A 12,464-nucleotide genomic window follows, 5' to 3' on the forward strand; every position below is an offset into this window, starting at 1 on the left:
AGGGGGATATATTTTAGAATCAGTATAATTTCAAGGTTTCATTTTTTTCCCCACTAAACAAAGATATAAAAAGTTTCTCAAATAAATTGTAAGGCTCAAAAAAAATGAATAAATATGACACTTTTAAATTGTTAAAAAAATGTCACAGAAAAAATTTAGATGAATCACCAAATGAAAAGGAAAGCTACATTAGTGCATGACCCATTTAAATTATTTGAAGGAACACAGTACTTATATACTAGGGGGACCACGTCTTGAAAATTCAGTGACACATCTAACACATTTAGCCCTGCTAGTTGGATTTTTTTTAGATGTGTCCCTGAATGTTGAAGTGATCTGGTCACCCTATTACATACATAGGTGTGGTACTATATTTAGTGTGGGGAAATATCATTGGACAGTTCTAAAGAGACAGACAACATATCATACCTCAACGCTCCATACACATGAGGAATGGTACAACGCAGAGTAAACTTTCCCCACTTTCTTAAGGTCCTTGACATCCCAAACGTAAAGGCTGTGGTCATTGTATACACAGGAGAGCCACTGGTTGGTAGGGTCGAATGTCATAGCAATAGTATCAGGGTACTTAGCATCAGCAGCGCTAGAGAAAAGTCGACTGGTTTAAAACAAAGGGGAAAAAAATAGAAAGATTTTCAAGGTGTCAACATATCCTAGTTGAAAGACATCATACAAGATTTTTTTTGTTAATTAAAAGAATAACCAGAATCTATTTTCAGTACAAGGTGTTTCTTGGTGTAAACTACTGCACAGGAAAGGAAGGGGGTAGCCAAAAAGTTAGCCTTTTATGGCAATGGGCACAGGGGGAGATTAGTCGCCAGCAGTTAAATCTCAGCTACCGCAGGCGACTTATCTCCCCAAAATGCCTTCCCACCAGCAGTAAAGTGAATCACCAGTGGGAAGGCACACACTGCACTTCATTTTCCAAAGTCACCCGAAGTTTCGAGCGCAGCAAGCACAGTGTATGCTTCCCTACTAGTCATTTACTTTATTGTAGGAAGGCATTATGGGGAGATTAGTCACTTGCAGTACCAGAGATTTAAAGGAGACATATTGGATAAATTGAACAAACCCTAATTTGTAGGCAATTATGAATAATATATGGTGCTGGTTCCACTTTGGCCTAAACATTAATCCTATCTGTAAAAATAGCCCCTTTATTGGAGCTCACTATAGATCCTATCCGTTCTTCGTCCCAGTTTCAAATTAAGGGTGGGGGTGTCCTAACGGTCCCTGCCAGAAGCACAGTAGGAGGAGGAGAGCCAATCACAGCCCTGCAGTCACACAAGCAAAGACAGGCTTCAGTTCCCTATCAGGTCAGCCTAGCTGCTGATTGGTTCCTATCCTACAGTGCAGTGTACAGAGAGCCGCCGGCTCCCCTGCACATCCAGAGAATTCAGCCAGCAGGAAGTTGAACACACGGACGGGGACTAGTGGGGTTTTGGTGGAATTTCTCTATAAATCAGTCAAAAACACAACTGCTTAAGCTCAATCCTTCTATATTTAGAGGAGTATAATTCACTATGTTTTTAATTTTTATATGATAAGTCTCCGTTAAACATGGTCGAGTAATCTCCCCCTGTACCATTGCCCATGCTATAAAGTGCAGAATATTCAAGAGGAGCAGACACTTTCCACAATCGACCATACAGATTGACCAGAGGTTTTTTTTTTTTTTTATAAACTTCACCACTGGTGTTTCTTAATGCTCTGAGCAAGAATAACGTCATGCATTGTTATCTCTTACTCTATTGGATAGGAGACTGGTTCATATTCATACTAGAACATCAATAGTTTATCTGTGCAATTTGCAAAGAATCTGGTAATTAAAAGAGATCATTATTGCAAGTACTACAGGCAGACTCTACATAAAACTAATGAGTTCTTCATTTAATTCACTAAGGACAAAGCAGAAACAAATGAGAAAACATCCCTTAATGAAAGCCTGCCGAGTTCAACACAAGAGCTATTGAAAAGCAAATGTGCAGCTGTAGGCTGGGGGTCAGGAGGGAAAAAACCCACACGGAGAGACGTGCATCAAAGTGGAGCCTGTTCTCCTTGAAAAGAATGCAAAAATATTGAAGAGTCTGAATTCCAGCCTCCAATAAATGGTATAAGCTGCCCTGGGAGACACCAGATGTGTGTGTGACCTGTGTAAATGTATCCTGGCTGCTGGGAGACAGAGCTGACTCAGGCTTTATGCTAAATACCTCCTCCAGTTCCTATGATATATAGGAGAGGTCGACCATAGTCTTATTTTTACAGCCAGTTTTTCAGACATTTTCCCTAAAGAGATTTTAGTGAAGATTTGGCTATTCTGCAGAGTAAAATCCAGATGACAAAAGCAGAATAAAAGAATTGCTCCATATTTCAAGGCTGGGTAGCCTGCTAGAAGCCAAAACATGCAACAGAAGGTCAGAGAAACAGTGATCTTATACTCACTTCACTTATGTTTGACTACTGAAATTTAAAACTCATGACACGTTATGGTTTGTGTGACCAGGACAGAAGTCTGTCAGCTCCTTTAAATTAACACCCCACGGGGAGATTAGTTGCCCACGGTAGCAGAGATCTATCACGAGCGACTAATCTCCCCAAAATGGGGCCCAACTGGCGATAATGTGTATGCCTTCCCAGTGGTGGTTCACATCACTAAGCCGCCCAATGTTTACTTCAGAAGGAAACTGGTGGTTTGTTTGAGATACCACCTGCCATGTTAGCTTGGTCTGACGTCACTTCCCTGCTAGTATCTTTCATGCTGCCTATATCTCTTACTGCTGAGGGGAGGGGGGAGAGGGAGAGAGGAGCAAGCAGTGCAGGCTCAAGCCCTTGCATGAGAGGTTTGAGCTGAGAGAAGGAAGTCTGACACAGAAGCTCATGTGTACTGAATAGAAGAAAGAGAAAACAGTATTTGTTTTCACAGAGGACTCTACACAGACCTTTCCGGTAAAGCTTACCAAGTGTTGACCTTTCCTTCACCTTTAAATTATGAGATTTTGGTTTGTGACTCGTTGAAATGTAATTGAATCAAAAAGGAGTCTGCCACAAGAAAGGCTCATGTACACTGATGGTTAGTCTACCTACCAATGTTAGTATTCTCACTGCAAAAAAATATTCAATAAGTAACGGAATGTTCAAGAGGTCTTACCTTGCCTCAGTAACTGTAGCAATGTCCACACCAAGGCAGTGAGGTTTTGGCATAGTGCTGAGAAAGTGCAAGTTGTTGGGGTTAAAGATCCGTACGGTGCCATCAGCACAGCCACAGAATATATACTCATGGTTCACTAGGATGCAGTTTGCCACAGTAGTCTATATAAATAAAAAAAACAGAAAGATTAGAGGCGGTCACTAATTGGTCAGTATGCATGTATACCAAGACTGAAAATGTCTCTCCAGTATAAAATATAAACACTAAAGTGGGCATTCAATGTGCTGCATAATCTTTTTTTCTGATGTAATGCAATATTTGCCCACTTTAAACCAAGATGCAGGTGGCCTAACTAGGCAGAGGTCGGCTTGTCTGGCAACCTTACCACATGAGAGGAAAAGTGTATGGCCACCATAAAAGGCAGCATTTTCAGACACCCGAAGTCTGCCCCCAAAATTAATACTGTTTTCCTTACCTGTGAGAAAAAGCAGAGTAGCACAGTGGGGTTAAAGGACGCCACCTCATTCCACGAAATCCTCTCTCGCAAGCGATCAACACTGAGCATGCGCTGTTTAAGCCAATATGAACTTGGCTTTAACAGCAGTTATGTGCAAGTAAAGATTTGGTAGCATGATACTGGTGAAGTTTGGTTGGAGGTCTCATGAAATACTGCCTTATCTATTTTTAGCCTGATCATGTTATTCCTTTAATGCAGGGATCCCCAACCTTTTATACCCGGGAGCCACATTCAAATGGAAAACGTGTTGGGGAGCAACACAAGCATGAAAAAAGTTCCTGGGGGTGCAAATATAGAGCTATAATTGGCTATTTGGTAGCTCCTGTGTGGACTGGAAGCCAATAGAAGGCTCGGTTTGGCTTTACACTGCGTTTTATGCAACCAAAACCTGCCCCCAAGCCAGAAATTCAAAAATGGGCATCTACTTTGAGGCCCCTGGGAGCAACATCCAAGGGGTTGGTGAGCAACATGTTGCTCACGAACCACTGGTTGGGGATCACTGCTTTAATGGATATATATCTTTAAATACCGTTTCTAGCTATACCAATTTACCGGTGTCTGTTCTACTAATATAGTTCAGCTATACAGTACATAAGTAGTTTTATATAAAACATTACAGTCATACATACATAAAAGGTATTTCTGATATAAGCATGCACCATGCCTTAAGGCCATTAACATCATTTAAAGTGCAACGCAATTGGTTTTTCATTAGCACATATTATTCGTACCTTACCTATTATTAAAGATAAATGCAAATCAGTAAAATATAAAGAATTGTTTTCCTTTGGGGCACAATGAGAAATGTCTTTCCCCTCTTCCATAGCTTTTTTGGATAACAGGCTTCTCCAAAAAGAAAAGAATCCCATACTTGCACCTTACAGAACTGGAGTTAACCCTCGGAGGCCAATTAGACAGAGGTATGTTATTCTGCTTTACTAAAGGCCCTTACACAGGGACATTTCGTCCTGCATTCCCTTGCTGTAGATTTCTACTGCATTCCACAACAGAGCAAAACACAGCCTGTTCTTCCAGATGGGCTGGAAGGTGCACGCAAGCACTAAATGGAGATGGAACACAACATGATGTGTCCCACCGGCATTTGGCTCATGCATATGTCTGAGTATGGTCCCATCTAGAAGAAGGGGCTGTTTTTCTTCCTGCATTGCCATGCAGTGGAACACATGAAGGATCAACCTCATGGGGATTATAGGCATGTGCGGTTAATTTGAACTCCATTTAGGCACTGGCAAAATCTGGCCCATGTGACGTGGATTGCATTCATTTCTGGGTGCAGAGGGGACTGGCCATTAAAAAGCTCATGGAGAAAAAGAAAAGTATGCCACAGACATTAAAGTTGGTATATACTCTCAAATAAATTGCATTGGTGTTTACTATTAAACCTAAGAATTGTGCCCAAATTCTAGCTCCCACCTTACAATTATGCTACTTACCCTGAGCTCCACCCATTTGTCCAGTAGCCTCTGGTCATTAAATTCACACAAAAGCCCTGAGGAAGTAATACAGAAAGTGCTGTTTGATTTCTTGCCCTTTCCACATGCCACATCAGTGAAGAAATTGTTCCTGAGCTCGCCCAATAAGCCCGACCGACCCAGCAGGGGAATGGTTGAGTTTACCTACAAAAACACATAATAAGCTTTAAAAGATCAGAAATCAAAAATCGAAAATCAATAGAGTAAAGGTTGTTATACATGGGCCAATAAAAGCTGCAAAGTTGGCAGCATATTAGTCCATGTGTGGGGCCCCTCTGATGGGCCAGCCCTATATCTGGCTGAAAATCGGACAGATATTAATTGGGCAGGTTTAAAAATCCCGTCAGGATGAAGACCGCATGGGCTCGTTGATGCAATAGCCTGCATTTACCGTCCCTGTGATATATAATTTCAGCTCAATATTGCCCACCTCAAGGTGAGCATCACAGGGGAAAGAATCACTTGCTTAGCAACCTTTAAATGTATGGCCAGCTTGAGAGCCAGGAAAGACCATACACTATAGATGTCACTATTAAATTTCTCAAAGAACACTAGTGGAACTGGGATCATTAGTAAAGATAAGGGAAGGCTGGTACATTATCAGGTGTGTGTACCTTTGCTTCCTTTCCTATACAGTCCATTACATTCAGCTCATCCTTTATCCTTTTTACTTTCCCTTTGTAGTTTCCATTAGAACTAAGGGGCATATTTATTATGCTGTGTAAAAAAACGGCGAGAAAATTCACCACACATCGCCAGGCTTCGCCGTGTAAAAATGGCGTTAAAACGGCGTAAAATCGGTGTAATTGTTTTACGCATTTTTCCTTCCACCAGAACTTATGGAAAATAACGGCATAATATCCGGCATTCAGATGGCGATCTTTTCCATTTATTTTACACAGCTTTTTACGGCGTTTTTTCGACGAATTAGTTTTACACAGCATAATAAATACGCCCCTTAGTGTTAATGGTTCTTATAATATTAATGTTTTCTCTATGCCTAAATCATTCAGAAGTACCTAATGCAGTAAAAGTCTGAACAGAGACATGAAAATTGGCCCTTTGAGGCCATGATGATTTAATAACAGATGAAACCAGTAATTCATACAGAAATTGTAGGAGGAAGGTGAGATTTCTGACTATTTCACATTTATCTTTTGGCCCAGCACTGCTTGGGGGAACTAAAGCCTGTACACAAACCGCACTTACTTTGGAGGACTTTGCTTCATCGAGGTACCAGAATTTGACATGGCGGTTACCAGCAGTCACAAAGTAGCTGCTGTCTTCAGAGAATGAGACTGCCGTCACCTTGCTGGAAACTTTGTTTGCTGCCACAACTACATTTTTCTGAAAAGTAGGAACAGTATAGTCAACCATTTTAATATAGACTAAATTGATTGTGTATTCATTACTTTTCTTATATACAGGGGCATAACCACCATACAGCAGTTCCCGCAGGCCCTTCTGCTGGTTAAACTTTGCCAAATGTGGCAAACAAGTGAGTACTAGGCAGCAGAGTGGGGTATGGGGTGACTGCGCATGCTGCGCCACCCTTAATTTCCAGTGGGGGCCCAGCCAAAGACTGGGGAAAGCACTCAGCAAGCGAATTACAATATGGGGGTGTCAGAATATAGAGGGCACCGTATTCTCCAGATATAGACCCAGGAGAGTATTTCCTTTACTGCATACCATTATCTGTTCCCCTACATGACAATATAAATGTGCACCAAAAGGAAAAACACAGCCAGTATAAACTTTAAGATTTATGTATACATACAATCTAGAAAGCGGAGACTCACCTTCCATGACCACACGTTGACAATCATATCATGCTGGTACCCAACTGATACAATGTACTTGGAGGTGGGAGAGAAGGCCACACAGGCTACACCATATTTATGTTCCTGGAGTTCTGCTACTTGGGTGCGCTCCGCCACGTCCCATACCCGCACTGCAGGCATGTGCCCACTCTTTAAAAGGATTTAAAAAAAAAAAAAAAAAAAAAAAAAAAAAAGATTTAAGAACTACAGATCACATATAGCGTGACTCAGTGGGGCTCATTTATCAAAACTAGGCAAATTTGCCCCTGGGCAGTAACCCAAAGCAACCAATCAGTAATTTACTTTTTTCAGCCAGCTGCAGGTATGAATGCAAGAATTGGATTGGTTACCATGGGTTACTGCACATGGGCAGTTTTGGCCAGTGTTGATAAATGACCCCCAGTGACTTTCTCTAGTATAAAACAACATGTTACACAAGCATAAATTCCCTCTGGCTATCAGTACAGTGATAAAGGGGGTGCAGAGAGAAATATGTAGATTAAATGTGGATTCTGGGTGCATGTTCAAATTAATCCCATAGCTCCCAACACAGTTCTAAGACAAAGCTGCAGAGCTGACATTACTGGATGTGACACAGCTAAACTTTGTGACTGCTAGCCAGTGGCAGCGATATGGATGGGGAGAAGGCACAGAGCACAGTATGTAGCACAGAAGGTGCAGGGGTTAAAAAAATTTAGAAGAGAACCCTGAGTAAGTTTACTATACATTTTGGGACTAGACTCCTATTAATAAATCTATTACACAAAGTGATTTTATTTTTTTCTGATATGGGTATGGGATCTGTTATCCAGAATGCTCAGGTCCTGGGGTTTACCAGATAATGCATCCTCCCGTAATTGGGATCGTCATACCTTAAGTCTAGTAAAAATCATGTAAATATTAACTAAACCCAAAAGGAATTGTTTTGCCTCCAATAAGGATTATTTTAGCTTAACTGGGATCACGTATAAGCTACCGTTTTATTATTACAGAGAAAAAGGAAATTTTTCCTAAAAATTTGAATTATTTGATTATAATGGAGTTCATGGGAGATGGCCTTCTCATAATTCAGAGATTTCTGGATAACGGGTACCCAAATAACAGATTCCATACCTGTACTGTAAAGAACAGAAGTCATAGGTAGTATTAATATATATTCTAAATCATAGATCTCCTTCACAGGACCCTCTACCCAACCACCCAGAAAGTAAAGCTGGCCATACATGCAACGATGATATTGCACGAAACCTTGTTTTGTACGATATTCGGTGCGTGTATGGCGACTCGGCAAGGCGACCAATATTGCAGAAGGCTGCCGATATTGGTCGAATCGCTGATCAGGCAGGTTAAAAGATTTTGATCAGGCACCATTGAAGGCACCTGAGCAAAATCTACCTTCAGGGCTGAATCGGCAGGAGGTGGTAGAAATCCTATTATTTCTACCTCCATATCTGACGATTCAGCCCTGAATCTCTGTGGAGGGTGGGAACGAACTTTGTGTGACCGATGGTCATGTGTGTGGTCTCCTTAACAGCAGAGTTGGCAGCTGCCACGTCTGCCCGATTTACTTCCTGTCCTCTGCACTCCAACACAGACTAACAACAAGGAAATGCACAGTGGAAGCAGATTATGTTTCTTGTTAAAAGTGTGACTGCTCATGGTTAGTCACCAGGCAATACAGTACCCAAACCATGAAGTGTGAACCAGTGCATGGCCATTCGGGTTGTTTGCAATAGGTAGTATTAGGTTAAAACCACCCAAAATATATACTTAAATGTCAGTAACAAAAATAATATATATATTTTTTTTAATGCTCTGTTTATATTTCTCTTAAATGTACGAGTTACTGTTGTGTACAGCACAAGACAGAATAGTAATTCTTATGCCTTGGTGCTTGCACAGTGTAGTTTTTGTAATGTGCGTGTGTGGATCCAGAAGATGAAGAGATGCCACCAATCATCTAGCGGGATACAATATTTCAATTCTAGTATGGTGGATTATTTACACTGTAATAGAATGGAGTATTTAAATTCAGCCCTGAATACAGTTCCTTAAAATACTGTCATTCTGGATTTTGAACATTATCATAAGACTAAATTCCAAGCAAGTGATTTTAAGAAGAGTTTGCTCAGGCTTCTGGAGAAGGTTATAAATAGAGCAAATGCAGGAGGAACTGTTAATAACAAAATGGTAAATAAATACTGCCTAGTAAACTAAAGTGCACTGCTTTAGTGTGCCTGATTTGGCACTCTTACTTTAACTGCCAGCCTCACCCTTTATTCACAGGATAACAAAGTTCTCTTTTAGCGCACAACTGGAACTGCTGGTAAAAGTCTGGAAGTGCCAAGTCCACAGCCTGGCATAACAAAACAATGGCACAAACCCACCTGCATATGCCTGCTTTACTTTACTTATGACTTATTTATTTGTAAAATAAGAACCTGGTTCCTGCTGGGTAACACGATAACTTGACCTTACATGCATCATTAGTAACCCCCTTTACCCTCTTTAGATAGTTTCCCTCTAAAATTTGCTTTGCCCAAAAAGAAAATTAACTGCATGCCTCATCCTCCCATGACATGGTTATTCCTCACACATTCTTGTGCCAGACTTTGGGAGAGGCCCATGTATTTCTTGTGGTTCAGATTACTCACCTCTCCTGTGACCAGGAACTTCCCATCTGGGGAAAAGGCAAGAGCGGTGATGGTTTTTCTAAAAGACAAAGCAGATAGCTTGAGATCACACTGATATGGACTGAGCAAAGCAACCAACACATTTAGGGTGACATTGCTTCAACTCAATATACCAGTAAAACAGAAAATAAAGCAACTATACAGCAATATTTATCTTGTGCAAACACAGTGTCGGTTTTAATTAGAATTGCTTTTCTTCACTGCTATCAGCTCTGGGGCATTCACCCATCTTTGCTTTGGTTGTACAAAGCCCTATCTGATCTACTGCATTCAGTGGAGCCTTAAAGAGTATATTTTAAATTATTATATATATATATATAACATTTTTATTTTATTTTTTTTAATTTTTTTTAACTCAAAAATTACTCTGTACAGCCCCCAGAATAAATACCTTTCTCCCTGTATCCAGATTTATACGTTCTCTTTGTGCTTGTGTGGGTTTCTGCCCAAATACATAGGCAGGTTAACTGGTACTGATAAACTGCCCATAGACAATGCCCTCGGGCCAAACAATCGGATCAATCCAATATTGCCCATCTCAAGGTGGCAATACTGTTGGTTATATGCAGAAAAGGAAATTAACCCTAACTTCATTTATTCTGCCCACCACAAAGGACATACATTACTTTTTTCCGTTATACTTAAATTCATCTGTTCTCAGTATGAACTAACCCCACCAAGTAGCACTGTTGCTTGTTGTGAATAGGGTTAACATGAGATTAAGGGATTCAGACAACAGGAAATTACCCATAGGAACTTATATCCTGGGGATAAAACCCTATTGCAAAAATTCCTTGCTTGACTCACAAGAGTGCTTGGAAAATCTGCCGTGTGAACCTCCTTAAAAGTATAAGTAAGCAGTGACTAGATGTTTGGGCAGCCGTCCTGCTGAATATTGGTCCTGCTGAATATTGGTCCTGCTGAATATTGGTCCTGCTGAATATTGGGCATTTTAAAGGGAAGTTGGGAATGCCATACGGAGCTAATCTGGGTTAGTAATGTGTGGGTCACGAAACACCATACCCAAAACTACCCATATCAACCTTTTTTTCAGTATGGGGGTATAAGAGATAGAGCAGAGCATTAGTTCTTCATAAAGTAGAAGGACTTAATGAAGAATGAATACTCTATTCCACTGGCTAAGGCAATATGACCTAACATTTAGCAGAATTTATTATTAGGGACCAATTGGGCCCCTTTCATCTTTTAAAGTCTAATAGACAAATAGTCCGCTGCATAGTCAGATACCAAAAGCCCAGTGTCGAGACATTATAAGAAAGGGAAGTCTTTTGTGCAAATGTAAGAAAATCCTGGTAGAAAGGAGAGAGAGGAGTCCATTAGTCATGAATAAATGATTCTTAGCTGTCAGCATGCAACTCTCACCTGGAGCTGTTGAGGATATGCTGCTGTTTGTTTTTCCGAGGGTTCAACAACACGACCACACACCTATAAGATAGAATGAGAGATTCAGGAAATTAGATTCATTGGATTGGAGTCTGTACTGGGACCAGGGAGTAGCACAGGGGCTGATAAATGTAAATGTGTTGGCACTTTTATAAAATAAAAAAAACTGCTTAAAAATAGTTAAAAAAATAAAAAATAAAAAATATGCAATTATATCCCCTTTAAACACAGGACTGTGGAAAAACATTGAAACTGCTGCCTATTTGCTTATCACTTATTCCTTGGTTTGCAGATGCTGATGCCTTCAGGATAAATCTACGTTCAGAAGGCAAAATGTCACATTGCGACAGGCCTATAAAACACACTGTGGATTACACCCGGCCTGGAAATAAGGAGGAGCAGCAGCAGCAATGCACCCTGGGCATGTTACATTCCGCCTGGCACTGTCACCAGCAATAAGCATCAGCAGTAACACCCCGAGGGCACAAAAAGATGCACAGTGCAAACACTTGAAAAGCCCAACATGTGGGAATAAGAGGAGAGAAAGACAAACAATTAGACAAATCCCAGATGGTGCTTTCTAACAATCTCTACAGCATGATCACTAGAGGCAAGTCTGCCTAAAATAAATGCATGTGATTCAGCTTCCATTAAACCTAATAGCAGGGAGTATTTATTTGTGAGCCCTGCTATGGATTTACTAAATCTGCTTCATGGTTTGAGCTTTGTTCTATGGATGCAAAGAAGCATATTTAGCAAATAAGTAATCTGCTCAGACGAGCACATGGGAACCATTTGCACCTGCAAAGGAAAAGTGTGTCGCTATTGGCAGTCTTTAAAAAATCTAGTGCAGAATTTATTGAGTGTAAGCCAGACCCAAGGCCCATACAACAGCCAGCAAATAAGAAGCAACTCTAGGTTAGAACCCCTTTTTTGAAGAAACACAAAAAAATAATGAGGAAGGGCAGTAGGTGCATGAGCTGGGCCTCATACCAATATAATCCCTTACAAGAGATGGCAATTCCCAGAGATTTATATGACTAAGTGCGCATGCGCACAAAACGCATTAGACGTCCTAAGTTTTAAGGACATTTTTACAATATTCCATAGATGAAGCTGATTTTGGTTGAATTGGGCGGGTTACAAGCACTTTCCCAGACAAGTGCTACCAGGAAGCTGAACATAATAGGTGAGTTCCATGCACAAGGAAATGTAACATTAAAGTGGGAACAAACTGCTTGGTATTTGGGTTTCATATAAGACCCTATAACCATGGGAGAATCACAACTATCCTGTAACCACTTTATTGGACAGAGGCGGACTGTAGACCCAAAGTAGGGGTGCACCAAATCCCAGATTCGGACAAAT

The 12,464-nt window shown here is 40.7% G+C and overlaps 1 protein-coding gene across 4 annotated transcripts in view; it reads right to left on the reverse strand.

Moving 5' to 3' along the window:
* The window catches only part of mapkbp1 (mitogen-activated protein kinase binding protein 1), an 83,029-nt gene that overhangs the window by 28,596 nt on the left and 41,969 nt on the right, over nt 1-12,464 (reverse strand). For all 4 annotated transcript variants that reach the window (XM_031892033.1, XM_031892034.1, XM_002933721.5 and 1 more), the window contains exons 4-10: nt 11,076-11,138; nt 9,654-9,711; nt 6,979-7,149; nt 6,389-6,526; nt 5,141-5,323; nt 3,170-3,330; nt 430-619 (exon numbers count right to left, since the gene is read on the reverse strand). In XM_031892033.1, coding sequence (XP_031747893.1) covers nt 430-619; nt 3,170-3,330; nt 5,141-5,323; nt 6,389-6,526; nt 6,979-7,149; nt 9,654-9,711; nt 11,076-11,138 — 964 coding nt within the window. The remainder of the gene's footprint in view (nt 1-429; nt 620-3,169; nt 3,331-5,140; nt 5,324-6,388; nt 6,527-6,978; nt 7,150-9,653; nt 9,712-11,075; nt 11,139-12,464) is intronic.

The sequence above is a fragment of the Xenopus tropicalis genome, chromosome 8, assembly GCF_000004195.4.
Source record: "Xenopus tropicalis strain Nigerian chromosome 8, UCB_Xtro_10.0, whole genome shotgun sequence".
Taxonomy (NCBI): domain Eukaryota; kingdom Metazoa; phylum Chordata; class Amphibia; order Anura; family Pipidae; genus Xenopus; species Xenopus tropicalis.